The sequence below is a fragment of the Hypanus sabinus genome, chromosome 6 (assembly GCF_030144855.1).
Source record: "Hypanus sabinus isolate sHypSab1 chromosome 6, sHypSab1.hap1, whole genome shotgun sequence".
Taxonomy (NCBI): Eukaryota; Metazoa; Chordata; class Chondrichthyes; order Myliobatiformes; family Dasyatidae; genus Hypanus; species Hypanus sabinus.
The window spans coordinates 90,063,492-90,078,616 of NC_082711.1; the positions used below are offsets into that span (position 1 = coordinate 90,063,492).

Below are 15,125 nucleotides of genomic sequence, written 5' to 3' on the forward strand. Positions count from 1 at the left end.
AACCTGGAAGATGTGCACTCATGCATATTTCCAGCCCATTACAACATTACAAATTGACACCATTTTGTCTTTGAACTTTCATTTTATTTTGGCGTGTACTGTTATGAAATCCCGTAACTGGATCACTTACCAGCAAAGATAGAGAGGACCGTTGAAGTCTGATGGTACTATTTTTAAAAGTCTTTATTTATGAAAGGGCTCAAAAATAAGATTAATACAAACATTCAGATAATATACGTCGTCACTACTTAATCTACTCGGGTCTAATAATAACCATCAATAAGAAACAGCTCGATCGTTTGTCTAGGGGATAATATATTGTCCAATGGAAATATAAAAGTCACTCAGTTCCGGCAGGCTTCAGCCTTTTGGGGGACCGCTGGGCTTTCACTTGTTGGAGAGAGAGAGAGATTGGTGAGAAAAGAAACTTGCCCGGGTCTTTTATGAAGCGAATCCGTTGAATCAGGGGAGCGGGCTTCCCCGTTGTTAGCTAAAAGCTGGTTTCCGTGGTTCCAGTCACCGATTCCAGCAATGGAATTGAACGCACGTGACTGCCTTCAAATGGCTTCCCGCTACTATGGGATCGATAGCGTTTCTTCTGGTGCGTCTGAAGGGGTTGTTCCCTCAGACCCTCTTTTATACTTCCTCACGGGATCTCAGATGTCAATCAGGTTGGGATGATGCAATCTCTCTCTCAACCAGCCCACTTTGCCCGAGGGCTTGCACGTAGCATAGTCCCCAATCCACAAACGTGGTCTCCAGGAGACAATGGTTAATGTTGTATTATTTTGCATCGCGGTGGAACGAGGTATTCGGCACGTCTCTCTCTCCCATTTCCTGGGTCTACTGACCCCCCCCCCCCCCCCCAACTAGTGCTCTTGCGATTCTCACAAAGGAGAGGGCTGTGGACATAACAGTACCAAGAAGGAATCATAATTAACTCTTCCTTTATAGAGCCTTGACCGATACTCCTTCCCCTCTTGATTTCATAAGTGACCACTTGAAGGCATCCACAAACCTCTCTGCTTGGTTGTTGGACTGTGGATGACAAGAGGGGTGAGCAGATGTGGATCTGGTAAATGGCAGCAAATTGCTGTCCACTGAACTGTGTGCTGTTGTCAGAATTGAGCATTTCAGGTATCCCCAAGTGGCTAAAGATTTGCAGCAGCTGTTCAATGGTAGCTTCAGTCGATATTGACTTCTTAGATAATAGTTCTGGCTATTTGGAATAGGCGTCAACCAGTACAACGTAGTGCACCTGTTGATTGGGCCAGCCAAGACAATATGTACTCGATTCCAAGGTCTGATATCCTGAGGCCATGGTTGTGAATCGACTCTATTTGGATTCTTTGCTGCCATAGAGCACTGAGTACACTGCTTGCATATGGGTGTGATATCTTTGTCTATGCCCAGCCAGAACACAATGCTTCTCGCCAGGGCTTTCATTGGATTGATCCCTGTGTGACCACAGTGGAATTGTTTCAGTATTTCTGGTTGAAGTGTTTGCGGAATGACTATTCTCTCTCCAAAAACTCGACAGGAGTTCACAGTTGAGAACAATGTCGGAGAAGGGTACAGCATCTCCCTCAACTTGGACTGGCCATCAATCAGTGAGGTTCTGGAGATAACGCTGAAGAAGAGGATCTGCTGCTCTTTTTGTTATGGCCTTATCGACCATGACTGGAAGACCTTCAACAATGTGCAATACAACCCGGTGGAATTCGCAATCAACTGAAATCGCAGCTTTGACTTCTGTAAACTGCTGATTCGTAAGTCTGCAGAGGGTTATATGCCTGACCAAGGTCATGGGTTGACATGTACTTAATTTCAAAGACACAGGCTAATAACACTGTTTTGTAGATGGTAAGCTGTATACACCTGGATGCCTCTCTTAGACCCGAAGATGGACGACAATGGTTTGTGGTCAGTAAAGAGAGTGAAGCAGCTGCCAGGAAACATCTTGTGGAATTTCTTCACAACACAGCAGAGATGATTCCCAAGCCCTCCTCCTCCACTTGCCCATAGTTTCTTTCTGCCACAGTCAGTGATCTGACCTCATGCATGACAGCTTTTTCGGAACCATCAGGGAAGATATGGGACATGGCAGCACCCATCTTGTAGCTGGCTGTATCCTTTGTGACAACGATTGGCAGCTCTGTGTTGAAATGCGTCAAGAGTAGGTCAGATGACAGCATTTTCTTTACGTAATCAGCAGCCTTTAGGCATTGTTTGGACCATTTCCACATGGCATGATTATTTAGCAGAGCATTCAGTGCCTCCTTTAGCTGGTGGATTGCTGGGAGGAATGCTGACTGATCACGCCCAAAGATGGTGGTAAAGTGCTGACATCTGATGGTGGAGGTATCTTTAAGAGAATGGTGATGCTTTTAGGATCTAAGCTACGACCGTGCTCATCTATGATGAATTCCAGATACTTGATGGAATACATCAGGAGGCTGCATTTTTCTGCCTAAAGTTGCAATCCAAAGTCTTGTAGTTATTTCAGACAAGGTCCAGGTGTTGGCATAGTTTGGTCTGATCTGTGCCCATCACAGTGGTGTTGTTGAGGTAAGCACAACACCATTAATACTATTCAGCACAGTGCCAAAAACTTTTGGAAAATTGAAGGAGCCATCTTTACCCCGAAAGGCAGATGGAGGAAGGGAAACCTTGTTGTTATGTTCTATGTTCTTTATTTAGGAAAGATTCAAGGATGTTTTACTGAACTTACTGAACATTTTCAATGTTTCTTGTTTTTGCTTCATGATACTGCATTTGCATAGCAATCAATCTCACTCCCTGCTTTGCCACAGGGATTAGTATGGTTTTACAGTGTAGTTCATCAGTGACCAGATAAAGTCATGTTGTCACCAATTGTTATGCTTGCTCGGCAATAACTGCTGAATGAGACCTTGAGCCTGGAGATAGAACAAAGCCGGAACATGTAGTGAACCTTCATTCATCGAACCACACAGCCAGAATCAACAGTGCAATCAGAGCACAACTATTTAAATGTCATGAAAAAACATCTGAGACGTTGTCAGGGACAATAACCAATCAGAGAAATCTCAGCCTGGGATTGGTTGAGAGCTGACCAATAGGCATTGGATGCTTTTGACCCATCATAACATGGGCAAAAAGGTAGGTGTGGACATGGTGGATTGAAAGGACCACTTCTGTTCTGTATCACTTGGACTGTCTTATTTCCTGCTGTAGAGTAATACCATCAAACTAGTGTCTTTAAATCACTTCCATAACAGTGAAATTGATGTGCAATCTAGTGCTGATTTGTCGACCAGTTTATAGAATTCTTCCAGGAATTGGTTGAAGTTGTAAACCCAGATGCTCAGAAGTCTAGGTTTTCTTGGGTCCCATCTCCTCCCAGCTGATCAGATGAGAGAGTTCCTATTCTTTCCAGTGGTTTGCACTACTTGCCTATGGCACAAAGGATGTGGGCAAATTTGTTTCCCACATCTGCATCATCAGTGGAAAATGATCTTTCTCATTCACTGGAGACAGTTAAGGTAGATGAGGATCAGAATCCAAGTAAACTTTTGTTTCTTGCCAGGTGCTGTTTGGGGCATCCACACACTAATGCTCATGTGACCTTCATCTTGTAAACTCAGACACTCAGCATTTTGTAAGCACAAGATATTCTGCAGACGCTGGAAATCTTAAGCAACACACACAGTGATAGAGGAACTCAGCAGGTCAGGCAGCAGCTATGGAGAGGAATAAGCAGTCAACATTTCGGGCTGAGACCCTTCATCAGGAAGGGGGATGAAGGTGGTGGGGAAGGAGTACAAGCTGGCAGGTGATAGATGAAACCAGGTGGGAGGGAGCATGGGTAGGTGGGGGAGGTGGGATGAAGTAAGAAGCTGGGAGGTGATAGATAGAAGGGGTAAGGTCTTGAGAAGAAATCTGATAGGAGAGCACAGTGGACCAAGGAAGAAAGGTAAGGAGGAGAGGCATCAAAGGAAGGTGAGGAGAAGGCAAAGGATAAGAAAGGAACAAGAAAGGGGAATAGCAAAAGAGAGATGGGGGAAGGGGGAGAAATTACTGGAAGTTAGAGAAATCAACATTCATGCCGTCAGGATGGGTTTAGCATTTGACAGATCATTAAGATAGTGATTTGAATTCCCAAATGCTGCTGGAATTCTGTGTTGAGCTACGGATGCTTGACTGTGACTGTGCTGTCTCAAGTCATCCAACTAACCCCACCCCCACCTCACTCTCTGTCCCCTCAATACCACTGCATCCCACCAAAATGTATTTTTAATTTCTTTGTGGTGGTTCTGAAGTGGCATCTGCTCAAAAATATCTCATTAAATTTTGATTAAATTGAAACAATTGAGTGTCCATTGGGGCATGGATGTTGTATTTTGAATCCTGGTGATTAAATTAGATGCATTATACTTGGCTACTTCTGTATCTTATAGGTAATCTATCCTTCTCTTTTCTGCAAGCCATACAGCAGTAGTTTACATTAAATATTGTTAAGAGTTACTTACAGACTTGGAGCAATAATTACACCAAGTCCCTTGAAAATTAGTCTAAATTTTGCTTGTGAGCTATTTTCTCTGTACCCATTCAGGAATTAATGACCTAATGCTAAATTGTGTCATAGCAATTTCAGTCACCATATTCTTTTGACTTCCTTAAACACCAGTCTGTCATTTCAACTATTCTGATGTGAGTGGTTGTAGAGTAGAAACCAAGCACTTCTCTGAAAGTGTGAATAAAGGATTAGTGATACTAATATTACCTGCCTTTATTGCTGGAGCCTGATAGATGCATGGGTGCCTGACCTCCAGCCATACATTAATTTGCTATAAAGTTTGGAAGGAGTAGAAAGCTAAGACTTAATAATATGGTAGTTGTTTTCAAAAACTCATGGTTCATGATTGAATAGGATTTTGTAGGAGGCTGTTGTCTTGAGCAAAAAAACAATCTGCTGCAATAACTCAGCGGGCCAAGCCCTTTCTATAGTGGGAAAAAAATTTGTCACCCTTTTGACTCAATCCTTTCCTCTCACAGATGCTGACTTTTTTCCACTGAGTTCTTCCAGCAGATTTTGTTGCTCCAGATTCCAGCATCTGTGGTCTTTTGAGACACTCTTCTTGGTGGCTTATTTTTCCTGAAATATGAATTCAATTTGTGTCTGTGATATAGTTTCTCACAGTATGAATTCGTCCAGTCCATCCCAGCATGTCCTCTTCTTGCTAAGACCAGTAGCTCAGTGTCATTTTACTTTAATGGTGGATTCATAGATTGTTCACAGTGGAACCAGATAACTAATAGCAGGTAGAGATGCAGGTCCAAATGGCTCCCTCTGCTGTAAACTAAAACAGTTCTAATGTTGATGAATACAAAGTGAAATGTGTTTGACTGTGAAGTATAATGTGGTGAGCAGTGACAGTCTCTGAGCTCACAGTGGATACTGATCACTAAACTAGCCCTTGAAATGGAGAAAACTCGAGCAAGGGGTGAGAGGTGGACCATTTTAAGTTGAAAGCTGGCTGGAAATTGGCAACAGAAGTGAGGAAACATGAGTGTTCTGCATGACATCAGGAAGCAGCACCAGTCAGGCCTCCTATCCTGAAAGACCTCTGTTCCAATCTTACGGTTTCTCCTTCTTCACCATCTTGTTCTATAGCAAAATCTCCCGAGCCAGAATTTCAAACTTCTTGCTTGATAATTGTGCTTTCCTTGCTACCGTTGCAGACAGGCTGCTCAACAGTGCAAGTTAATTTCCTGCACTTCTGTTAATTTCTCCACTTCTTCATACAGCAATGAGAAAATTCCATTTGTCTTCATCTTCTACCTCCGCAACCTCTGTGTTTAACAATTCATTCTCTGTAATTTTAGGTGCCCAATGCATCTTTCCTCCCCTTTTACTTTAGGCATTCTGAAAGTACTGTTCTGACACTCTGGTCCTTTTGCCTTTCCACCAACACCACTCCCCTTCTCACAGCACCTTCCCATCCAGCTGCAGAAGGTCCATCATCAGTCCCTTTACTTGCTGTCTTTCTGCATACAGGCACCAATTTCCTCCAGATGATGCAACAATTTAGTTCCAGTTTATTATACTGCATTTGGTGTGCAGGATGTGGTCACCCATGTTTTGGAGAAAGCAAACATATTGTATGATTTTTCTCTCATCTTAGGAACTTCTATTTGGTTCCCTCTTTTAGGCTTGCTGCAGACATCAACTTGGTTATTCTTTGGCACTGACTGGTCTTTTTTTTTTCAACTTTCTCCACTGCTATTTGAGACATTAAATCCATCTTCCCCTCTGTTTTACCACAGCTCTTCCCTTTAGTTCTTACTGCACCTCCCCGCAATTTAAAACCTTTTACATCTGTCTTTATTTTTAGGATATTGGCCTGAAACTCTAGCTGTTTTCCTCTCTCTCCACACATGCTACCTGATCTGCTGAGTAATTAAAGCAATTTCCATTTTTATTTAAAAGTTACCTTATTTTATTTTGTAGATAATTCATCTACTGTACCTTGCTGTATAAACTAATTATACATTGTGCAATTGTCAGTTACTTCCACATCCAAGTGAGGCCTGCGCACCAGGGAATTGCATTCTTTATGCATAATGAACTGTTTAGTGAGTGTTCGGTGTTTTATCAGAAGTCTAAACAAAAAAAGACAGTCTGACTATTGTAGGAACTGAGTACATGAGCTAAGGCTAGGCTTAATGGTAAACCAATAAACATTGATCCACAAATGGCCTTACTGTTAATTCAGTCACCAGGGATCTTCCAGACAGCAACTTCAGACAGGACATAGTATGATCAGGGACATAGAGACTGAAGTGCACTAGTCTTTACTGTCTGAAATCAATGCAAATTTCATCACATTGTTTGTGGAATTCTTGAAATATTCAAACAGAGCCTTCATAATTTGGTAGTCTCAGAAAAAAGGGCCTTCACTCAGCCACCTAAAGCTGTGAAGGAAATTTATAAAAGATTGTGGTTGAAGTTAAAAGATGGTTCAGTAAACTGTCTTGATCCTGATTATCGTAAATGGGCAGGAAATTTTCCCTTCTGGGCTCAGAACATTGCTGAAGATCTTGTAGGAGGAATTAGCTTAAGTAGTTTATGTCCAGTAAACCTGATACTTAGCAACTGAAGAGTCTAAAATCAGCAAAATTGGCTGGCAATAGTATTGACCAATTTATTGGAGTTCTTTGCAGATGTAGCATGTGTTATGGATAAAAATGTATCGGTTGATATACTATAAATGGATTTCGAGAAGGCATTTTAATGAAGCACACATCAAAAGTTGTTGCAAAAATAAAATCTCATGATGTATAGATCACTTGTTGGATTGTAGATTGGTTGGTTAACAGAATGCAGAAAGTGGGTATAAACTGGAATTTAACATGTAATAATGAGAGGTTGCCACAGGGTTTGATGCTGAGACCTCAATCTTTTACAAGTTTCAGTATGTTAACAATGTGGAGAAATGCACCAGTGGTGTATTGCTCAATTCACTTATGATGTAAGTCAGTTGTGAAGAGACACAAGGAGACCACAAAGGCATATAGCTAGGTGTGTGTGGGCAAACTTCTGGCAAATAGAGCATAATAATGGAAAAAGTAATAAAGAATCAGATTATTTACAAGTTACCTTGCATGTACTTGGGATTTGGGCATGATGCACCATCAATAACTCACTCTGAGACGTAAGGCGAGATATCGGCTTTTATTGACTGGAAGAAGGAACCAGAAGTGAGTGACCATCATACTACGTCCTGGAGTCTGAGGCCGAGCATAGGCCTCAGATCGCCTTTATACAGGGGCCTGTGGGAGGAGCCACAGGAGCAGTCAGCAGGGGGCGTGTCCAGACAGGCACACGTAGTTCACCACAGGGCAACACGATAATACAGCTAGTTGAGGGGTTTCTCGCTGAGCTAGCGGCCCAGATTGAGTTCAGACATCTGTATGGAGATAGTGTTTTCTCTCTGTGATTGCATCCTCTAGGTTCTCCAGTATCCTGCTAAATCCCAAAGATGTGCAAGTTGGTAGGTTAATTGGTTATTGTAACTCACATAGGCACATGGTAGGATCCGAGAGGGAATTTGAGAAAGTAAAATGGGGTGGGTGGGTGGTTGGTAGTCAGTTTGGATTCGATGGGCTGAATGGCCTGTTTCCATTCTGCATCTCTCTCTGTGACACTGAATCTGGGGAATCCAGCTGAGCCCATTCAGGTAAGTGGGATAATTCTGTTAAAGAGAGGGTTCTGATCCATTCTGGTCAAATCCTTAGGTAGTGATGATTTTTCAGTGGCTTGATGTTAATACTATTAACATAATGCACTTGCACATGCCTCGGGTATCTGCCTAATAGAGGCTTATACCTAGTTTATAGAGACAAGAATGTCCACAGGGTCAGTGATTTCAAAGATTTCAGTGATTTCAAAATAAATATCATCATATACAACCCTGAGATTCACTTCCTTTTTGGCATACGCAATAAATCCAGAATAAAATAATAACCATAATAGAATCAATGAAAGACCGCTCCAACTTGGGCGCTCAACCAGTGTGCAGAAGAGAATAATCTTCCTCCTATATGCTCTATGCTCTCCACATTTGATCTTATTGTCGATATTTGTGATAATGGAGTGTTTTCAGATTTTTATTTTGTGCTTTTGCTTTGTATTCATTACAGCAGATTGCCAAACTGAGGCAGCAGCTCCAACGCAGTAAACAAAGCAGCCGGCACAATAAGGACAAAGAGCGTCAGTCTCCACTGCACGGCAATCACACTGCTATCAATCAGTCTCAGGTAAGCTGTACGTAGACAAAAATAGATGCAATTAATTGCATTCTTCTTTTGTTTGTGCAGTTGCTTCATGAGACAACTTCTGTACCCGTTGGCGTGTTTTGTGTACGGCAACTTGTTCAAATGAAGAGATGTTCAAAACAAAATATGTTTTAAGCACAGCATAGATTAATCAGCAGCTTGTTGAATCCTGTGTTAATCTGTAGAGTGGGAGTTAACAGCAATTTTGATGAATAGTTCTGACAACACTGTTCTACAGATCTTCTTGGATTTGTTGTATTAACAGTCTTATTTTTCAAGCTCACAACTAGATACCCTGTAAGATGCCACATCTGATTGGTTCTTTATATTTGTTATTAACTATGATGTAGATTATGCATTTTTTAAAGGTGAAGGTAAGAGTACTGAGTGCTTAAGCATTGTATCATAATTGCCTTTCAATTTCAAAGCCATTTTGGTCAGGGCAAAGCAAAAGGGTTGAAGACCCATGCCCTCTTCCCAGAAGAAAATGGACAAACTCTTATTCACCTGTTTCTCCAAAACCGAAAATTGTGCATTGTAGACTATAGTTATTACTGGGAAAGGATCTGTCACAAGAGCAATGATCAACTGAGAAATGACTATTTCTTCGAATATTTTGATGCTTTGAAGCCTATGAAAAGAGAGGTGTCTTCTCCTCAGAGAGCACAACAAAATGATCCACTGTGTCAGAAGTAGTTGCTGAAATGGTGTTTTAATGTGGCATCATAGAACATTGAAGCACATGGGCTTGTAACATTTTTTCTGTCTTTTAAGAGAGTATCGTTAGCCTAAGGCTATGTTTGCATATTAATGGATTTAAGTACTGGTTTGGGAAACAAATTTTGATATAGTGTTCATGTTTATGATTCAGATGGTGGTTCATTCTGAGTTATTAGTTTTGCGAACTGTGTCTGTAGAATATTCACATGGACAACCTGGTACCAGTTCATTGACCACAAAAGCCAATACTCATGCAAACTTAAAAAATCCATGTATCAACGGGAATTTCTTTTCTATGAACTTACCGATAATTCTGAAGAGATGCACGTCACAAAAATTGTTGCTTAAGTTTTAAATAAGTTGAGTGAAAAAAATTGTTGGAAAATCCATTATTGTTGAAGATTAATTACTATTAAATTATGTATTAAAATGTGATCTGTTTGGTACACAAGCACTTTAAAGGTATATCATTCAAGTTAGATATTTAAATATTGTTAGTTAAAGCCTTTGACTGCTTGGCTTTCTTTAGTAAAAATATGCTATTCCATGGTTGCTTTTAAGGTGAAATGCCATTGTATTTTTATCATACAGTGCCAATGTGTAGATTAAGATTTGTTTCTAAGCAATATACTTCATTGTCATTTAGCTCTTATGCATTGTGAATTTCCTCTGTGATTAATTAGATATACCCTTAATTAGATCTTTCTCTGGATTAATTTTCTATATTATGGTGGAGTACACTGATACTAGACTGAAGCAGGAACTGGCAAACCTATAACTGGCAGCATTCACCTGGTCGTACATGGTTTAACAGTTTGGTGGCAGGGTCGTGAAGAAGAGCTTGTTCTAATATCACTGGCATATGTCAGGAAATTTGTTGTTTTGCAGAGGATGGGAGTGGTAAGTTCTATGTCCCATGCTAGGGAGTAAATTTCCATATAAATGAATATATTTGTTTTAACTCCAACAAAAGCTAGTGAAAGATTAATAGGATTTAAATGCTGGTTTGGGAAACAAGTTTTAATGTAATGTTCAAGAAGGTTATGATTCACATGGTGGTGCATTCTGAGTTGCCAGTTTTGTGAACTTTGTCTGCAGCATATTCACATGAACAACGTGAATCCACTTTATTAGGATGGGCCATGCATTAGATTACTCAGTATTGTTCTTTATACTTAATGCATATTGTTACTTACCAAATATCGACCATTGAGTAGCTATTGTTCTGTTATTTAAGAAAGGAAATGGGGATAATCATGTGCTAGAAAGAGAGATTAGACAAAATTGGCTTCTTTCTTTCAGAGCTGTGGAGATTGAAGAGAGATCAGAAGGATATAAAATTATGAGTGTCATAGATGGCAATGATAGACAACTGATATTTTTTCCTCAGGGTCTATATGTCTAATATTAGAGGGCATGCATTTAATGTGGTGGGAGAGTTCAAAGGTGATGTGTGGAGCAAGTTTCTTTTTACACAGAGATTTTGAGGGTGGCTGAAATGCACCGCCAGGAGTGTTAGTCGAGGTAAATGTAACAGATGTTTAAGACTGTGCAAAGAATGGAGAGATGTAAGCAATGTCTAGGCAAAAAGGATTAGTGGAGACAGGCATTTAGCTACCAGTTCAGTAGTTCAGCACCACATCATGGGCCAAGGGAACTGGTCATGTGCTGTACTGGTCTGTGTTACGTGTACAATGTTCTGTGTGTCTCTTCTTCAAGATTTGTGGAGAAAATGATGTAGTGTTTGCCCATTTTAGGTACTATGTGTTTACTTGCAGAAAAGTTAAAGAAGCAGAAGTTTAAAAACCGCAGGGTCGTTCGTTAACTATGAAGCATTAATTGCATAAATATTAGCACATTTCAGTCATGACTAATTGAAATATATTAACATGTGTAAGTTTTGCTATTGAGTTTAAGGCCTCTTGTACTGAAAGAGAAAGATAATAGTCTGGGACTCTGTTCCTAAAAGTAGGCGTTATTGTGTTGTAGATGTTCATTAACAATGGTGGAAGCAATAGAATAACGAAGTTGGAACGCTCACTTTCAGCTCTGAGACTTGGGTTCATCTCAGGTGGGCATATAAGAACTAATGAACATTTGTCCTCTTTTAATGCTTTATTTGTTCAACCAGTATAACCAACAGCATAAAATTGCACCAAATGACTGCTCATGAGAAGCTGGTTGATATGATATAGAGATACTACCCTGCTGTAGTAATGGGATCTCTGTGATGAACCTTCTGTGGGAGTGCTTAACACAAGTCTTGACACAGATAGGGATGGAAAACGTACTGTATTTCCTCATTGTTTTTACGTTGACACTTGTAACTTCTTTTCAGGTAAACAATAATTAATATAAAGAAATAAAAACAGGATACTTAGATTCAGACTTCCTTTTTTTTTATGAAAGGTTTCTATAACATAGTAAACCTCAAAAATGCAGTTTACTATTGCACATAAAGATTTGTCCCTAGCTTACTGAAAAAACCTTTCCCTTTGGGAACAGGTATTCTTTTCATGATACAGAAAAATCAGTTTAATCTCCTAGAAACTTCCTACTTATAAAGTGCATATTTGGTCACCAGAATAAATATGGCTATAGTTGTACAAGCTGGGGGTGGGGGTTTGGAAATTAATCACATTTTGAGAGAAAGCACATGATAGAATTTATTGAATTTGTTAATTCAGTCCAACTTATGTGCAAACGGATACAATCCCTAGTGGATTACAATGTTATAATATCTTACTTTTGCTCCATTCTACAAATTCTTTATTTAAGTGTTGATTGAACTTTTTTGGTGAGCTAAGTTTCTGGTTGGCTTTATTCATATCAAAACTATAGAAAGCAAACATCTGAAAAATAAGTTGCAGATGCTGGGAACATAATGCAAAAATAGAAAATTCTGGAATGCAGAACCTCAAAAGGTTCTCCAAACTGAAATATTGACTCAGTTTCTGTTCCCACAGAGGTGGCCTAAGTCGCTGAAATTTCTAACATTTATTGCTTAAATTTTTTGAAACCATAAAGAGATTAATGAAATCCAATGGCTTTAGAAAGTTGCAGAATAGTTATAATACTGTGTACCCAGACTCATTATTATTCTCCATGTACATCTTCTTTAAGTTCCAAATACATTGTATGCTTGCTGACAATGCTATTAATATGTTTTAAAATAATTATCACACTTCCTTCAGGAAGAATGTTTGCCTCGCTTCTTCATTTGCTAAGGAGCATTCCAAGTTGTAATGCCAACTCTGGAGTTTAAATCCTGTCCTTTACATACATTAAGATCACACCACATTAGTGTGACGATTATAATTTCCAGGCTGTGGTTTCTTTTGTCTCTGTATAGGCCTAATCTGTCCATTTGGTGAACATGGAAACTCCCTTGTTATTCATCAAGGAGAAGTTCTTGCATCCTACACAATATTATTTTGCAGATTGATAACGAAAGCAGTTGATTGTTGGGATCTTGTGTTGTACAGTCTGGCCGGAGGTCTTTTACAGGAGTGATATTGGGTCATTTGTGAAGTAGTCCTGGGAAACACTGATGGCAGAAAGTGGCAAACTTTATTTGGAAGTTGTTTTCTGTTCCTTTTCATTTTGCTAAATAACCATTTAGAATCGTAAAGATATCTGAAATATTCTCTCTCTAATTTCTCAGCTGCCTTTATGAAAGGCCTAACCTTAAGTTCTCTGTAATAATTGTGGTTGTACAGGAAGATTTCCACATCACAGTAAATAAAACATCATCTGTTACTGTTCCTTTCACAACTCTCTGTACCTCTTGCTAAATGAAAAGAAGTGAATAAGCATGGTTTAAATCTTCAAAGATCATAGTTTTTGAAATTTCGCTGTGCAGTTCAAAAATACTGAGTTTCAATCCTAGAGCTTTTGTTCAAACTCGCAATCAATTCAATTTAAACTTGATCAGTTGCATTCCACAGATTAGATTTCCGTTGCCCTGCCGCAACAAGAAATGTGCATATCTTCAGTGGCAAACAAGCCCAAGACGTATTTTCAGGACCGAAGCCTTTTAAATCTTTAATTTTCTAATTATGGTAGTTCTTTGTGATTTATAGTCTTGTAGAGTATACATTGGCAGGTGGGCCAGGAGTCTGTACACTGCTGAATCTCTCCCGTATCTTTTAAAATTAGGGTGAATACTTATTATGCTACTTTTAGTTATCCAGAATTACTTAATGAAGCAATGTTTTTCATCTCCTTGAACTTTTAATGTAATTTATAGAAAGGGAGTTATTAAATTTCACAAGATGCTTTCATGAAGGCAAGTTAGCTATCTATTTCAGCATGCCTCGGCCAGCAATCTCCATCCATTTGCCTGTGTAACACTCTGTAAGGTTTCACTGCTAATGTAAGGGCCTCCCTGTAATGTTTCACTGCTAAGGTAATGGCTTCTCTGTAGCAGCAATGTTTGGGTTATGACTAGAGATAATGGTTGTTCTTTCCTGTGGCTCTGGGAGCAGGGATTTCGCAGTCTTTCATCGGCAAGAGATGAAGAGAGAAGACGTGAGTGGAGAGAGCTGGTAGACCGCCAGATGGAGTGGATTTGGCGTGAGGGTCTGACAGTCAGCAACGCTTGGAGGAGGTCGATGGGGGTCTTGCACTTTAGACTGTTTTGTTAAAATGGGTTCCTTTTTCTTTTTATTTTCTTTGCTAACCCTATAATCAGATTAAGATTTATAAAGTTCAGTCATTTATTTGGATATGGTATACTGTCTGATATTTTACAGTTCAGATTTGTAACCAGGCAACACATCATGCAGCATCCACATAAACGAGATTTCTCAGTTATGTGGTTCTGTGCAGATCACTGGAGAGTGAAGACTCAAATTATTCAGCAGCTACAACCATCTCAATAAATGCGTGTATGCTTCACAACGAAGAATATTGGCTTAAAAAAAAACAGGGTAATTTATCTTCTGACCTGTTTGGAGAATGGTGTAAGCTCTTGGAACTTAAAGGTGTAGATACTGGAATAGTTGAACTGTGTACAATCCTGTGATTATAATTACAGGTAGAATATTGAAGTTAGGGAGAATTAAGGAATCAGTAATGATTAATTTGAATAATACGCTGCATTTCGGGGTCTGTGCTAAAGGAATGGTGTTCCCTATTTTGTAACAAAGCTGATCAAGAGTCTTTCAGAGATTCCAGAGTGCGAATTTCTACTTTTCCTCAAATAGGACTTTGGAATCAGCTGCTGTTTGTAGAGGATCTATGACAGGGAGCAAGCAGGTTGATTAGAGAGTAAAGCAGGAGCAAAAAACTAGTGGATAGAGTTCACATTGAATTGTAGTTCACAAGGCAAAATATAAATGGGGCAAAGGGAGGAATTTAAATAGAAAATGTCAGGTATTTGTTCTGAAAGTGCTTTTCTCTTTGGATTCATGTTAGCCAAATACATCAGAGTTGAAGCCTATGGAAAAGTGGGGCTTCCCTGGTGGTAGCTTCTAGATTTCTCCAATTTTACTGTGTATTTGTAGACACTGAGTTGTGTCACTTTTACTCAGTAACTCAGTGTTGAATGCTGTTACTACCGTCAGTTCTAGGCCATAGGGAAA

The 15,125-nt window shown here is 39.6% G+C and overlaps 1 protein-coding gene across 2 annotated transcripts in view; it reads left to right on the top strand.

Moving 5' to 3' along the window:
* glcci1a (glucocorticoid induced 1a) overlaps window positions 1–15,125 on the top strand; it is a 216,998-nt gene that overhangs the window by 132,222 nt on the left and 69,651 nt on the right. For both annotated transcript variants that reach the window (XM_059972598.1, XM_059972597.1), the window contains exon 4: window positions 8,686–8,802. In XM_059972598.1, coding sequence (XP_059828581.1) covers window positions 8,686–8,802 — 117 coding nt within the window. The remainder of the gene's footprint in view (window positions 1–8,685; window positions 8,803–15,125) is intronic.